This window comes from Octodon degus, unplaced genomic scaffold, assembly GCF_000260255.1.
Source record: "Octodon degus isolate 3935 unplaced genomic scaffold, OctDeg1.0 scaffold00008, whole genome shotgun sequence".
Lineage (NCBI taxonomy): Eukaryota > Metazoa > Chordata > Mammalia > Rodentia > Octodontidae > Octodon > Octodon degus.
The window spans coordinates 12,370,603-12,373,578 of NW_004524584.1; the positions used below are offsets into that span (position 1 = coordinate 12,370,603).

A 2,976-nucleotide genomic window follows, 5' to 3' on the forward strand; every position below is an offset into this window, starting at 1 on the left:
TTGTCATTTTTGCCAAAAAATGACAGAAACTCATGAAGCAGCCGACTGCAATTCCAGGGCAGGAAGCTACACGGTCCAGCACACGCTGGCACCAAGAAAGGACCCTTCGCAACTCTTACTTTTTAACAATTATACTATCACGGCTATGATCACAACTCCACAAAAATTATATAAGGTACACAAAGTTCAGATTGGAAGGGAATATAGAAAAGTTAGCATGAGCCATTTGTTTCTCTTACATATTTACAATCTGTTGAAACAATGCTTTATAATGTAACATTTTATTTTCATTAACTGATCCTCAGTCACAGCAGTTAAGAGTCTCTACACTTACCTGTCTGCAGCCACGATGCCTGCCATGGTAACCGCACCAATGATCCCAATGAGTTTGTACTTGACTATGGTGCTTGATAGCTGCTTCCGGATCACCAGGTTCATGTCATCCTGCAGCGAGAGTATGACGGGTGAGACAAAGAGGCTAGGGTGGCACAGCAGAAGGATCTATGAATACTAGAGCAAAAAGAAACCCCAGAAAGAATGATTCTCTCAATTGCTGTAAACTTTAATATAGCATTGCATTTCTCTGAGTCTCAATTTTCTCATCCACAAGATGGGAAAGACTGTTTTAAGGTTTAGAGACTAAATGTGAAAAATCCCTAGGATAGTACCTAGCTAATGGCACCTATTATTTTTGTGGTGGCTACTCAGCTAATGAAATGTAATACTTGGGAATAAATTTAGGAGGAAAAACATGTTAACTATACAAAACATTGAGAAAGAAATTAACTACCTAAACTAAGCAAAGCTTAAAAATAAATAACAATGGGCCGGGGAGATGGCTCAGAGGAATAAGCGCTTCCCTGGCAAGCGCAAGGGCCTGAGTTCAATCCCCGGTTCCACCAAATAAAAAAATAAATAAAAATAAATAACAAGTCCGATCTACGTACTGAGACCCTGTAGACCCTGCAGATCCTGTACTAAATGCATAAAAAGACCAAAGAAAGAAAAAAAAATTAAGTAAAGATACTCTGTGTTCTAGGATTAGATGGCCTGAACAGATAGATACACAGGCAAATGGAACACCGCATAAACATAAACCTTACATATGTGGTCAACTGTTCTCTAACAAGGACGCCAAGACTGCTCAGTGGAAAAGCATAATGTTTCAATAAATAGCACAGTGCACATTGAGTATTCACATGTAGAAGGATGAAGTTGAACCTTAAACTTACATCAGTAAGTCAACACTTAAAATTAATTCATAGGGCTGGCCAGATAGCTCAGCAGACTAAAGTGTCTACTTAGGCAGGTGCAGGGGTGGAGTCTGATTCCCATGCCATGCGGCCCCGCCCTGGGTGATTGAGACTGGGCATGATAGCACATCCCTGTAATCCCAGCACCTGGGAGGCTGAAAACAGGAGGATCGCCATGAGTCCAATTCGTGTAGTGAGACCCTGCAGACCCTGTACTAAATACATTTAAAAAAATAAAAATAAATTCATAGTGAGTCACAGATTTAAATTTATGATCCAAAATGTTCATTTTAAAGAAAGTAGGGAAAATATTCATGTCCTTGGATTTGGAATTAAGTTCTTAACTACGACACCAAAAGTACTAATAATAAAGAAAAAACAGATAAATTGAATGTCATCATAATTAAGTACTTTTGCACATCAAAGCACACTATAAAGAAAAAGAAACTGGAGCTAGGTGGAGTGGTGCACACCTGTAACACAAGCACTCAAAAGGCTGAGACAGGAGGATCACCAAGAGCTTGAGGCCAGCCTGGGCTACATGCTGAGTTCATGACCAGTCTGAACTACATAGTCAAACCTTATCTCAAAAACCTGTAATAACCAGGGCACTCAAGAGGCTGAGGCAGACAGACTGATGTGTGAGCTAAGGCCAGTGTGGGCTACAAAGTTAAGTTCAAGGCCAGCCTGAACTACCTAAGGAGACCATGTCTCAAAAAGACAACAACAAAAAAACAACCAAACAAAACCCTACAAGAACAGAAACAAGAAAGAAGGTGGGCATGGAAATGTATATGTCTATAATCCTAGAATCCAGTAGGATCTTAAATTGGAAGCTAACCTGGGATACAGAGAAAGTTCAAGGGCAGCCTGGAATGCACAGTGAGAGCCCATCTTGAGAGTTTAAATCATCCCCACCCATAACAAAACAAAGGGAGAGAAGACAATGCAAAGACTGGAAGAAAATATTGGAAAATCAAAAGAAATTGATGCTTTGCCATACAGTATAAAAATCTCTAATATTTCATTAACAAACAAACAAAAAACTAAAAAATAAAGAACATAAATAGACATTTCCTTCTTTCTTCTCTTGCCCCCTTTTTTGTACCAGGAATCGAACTCGGGGACCTCATGCTTGCTAGTTGTGCACTGCACCACAGAGCTATATTCCAGGCCCTCATTCTTTCTTTTTGTGCTCAAGACCAAACCCAGGACTTGTGCTTGCTAGGCAAATGCTGCTAAATTTCCAACCACAATTTCTTGTTTTGTTTTGTTTTGTTTCATTCTGTCACAGATAAGACCTCACTATGTAGCCTCGGCTGGCCTTGAACTCACTGCAGTCTCTTGCCTCACCTCCAGACTGAGATTACAGATATGTACCGCTGCACCCAGCACCATCATCCATCCATCCATCTTTCCTTCCTTCCTTCCTTCCTTCCTTCCTTCCTTCCTTCCTTCCTTCCTTTCTTTCTTTCTTTCTTTCGAGACTGGGTCTCACTAAGCAGTTCAGGATAGCCTTGAACTTACTATGTAGCCCAGATGGCCTCAAATTTGCAATGATCAAACTGCATCAGCCTCCTGAGTGCTGGGATCACAGCTAACCCCAATCTCTTTAAAGAAGATACATAAATGGGCAATAAACTCATGAAAAGATGCTAAACGTCATTAGTCATTAAGGCAGGGCAAAACAAAACCATACTACCACGCACCCAATAAGGTGGCT

At 40.5% G+C, this 2,976-nt stretch overlaps 1 protein-coding gene across 1 annotated transcript in view; it reads right to left on the minus strand.

The window, feature by feature from the left end:
• The window catches only part of Fancd2 (Fanconi anemia complementation group D2), a 72,025-nt gene that overhangs the window by 39,002 nt on the left and 30,047 nt on the right, over positions 1-2,976 (minus strand). The window contains exon 19 of the mRNA XM_023704518.1: positions 335-444. Within this exon, the coding sequence (XP_023560286.1) occupies positions 335-444 (110 nt within the window). The remainder of the gene's footprint in view (positions 1-334; positions 445-2,976) is intronic.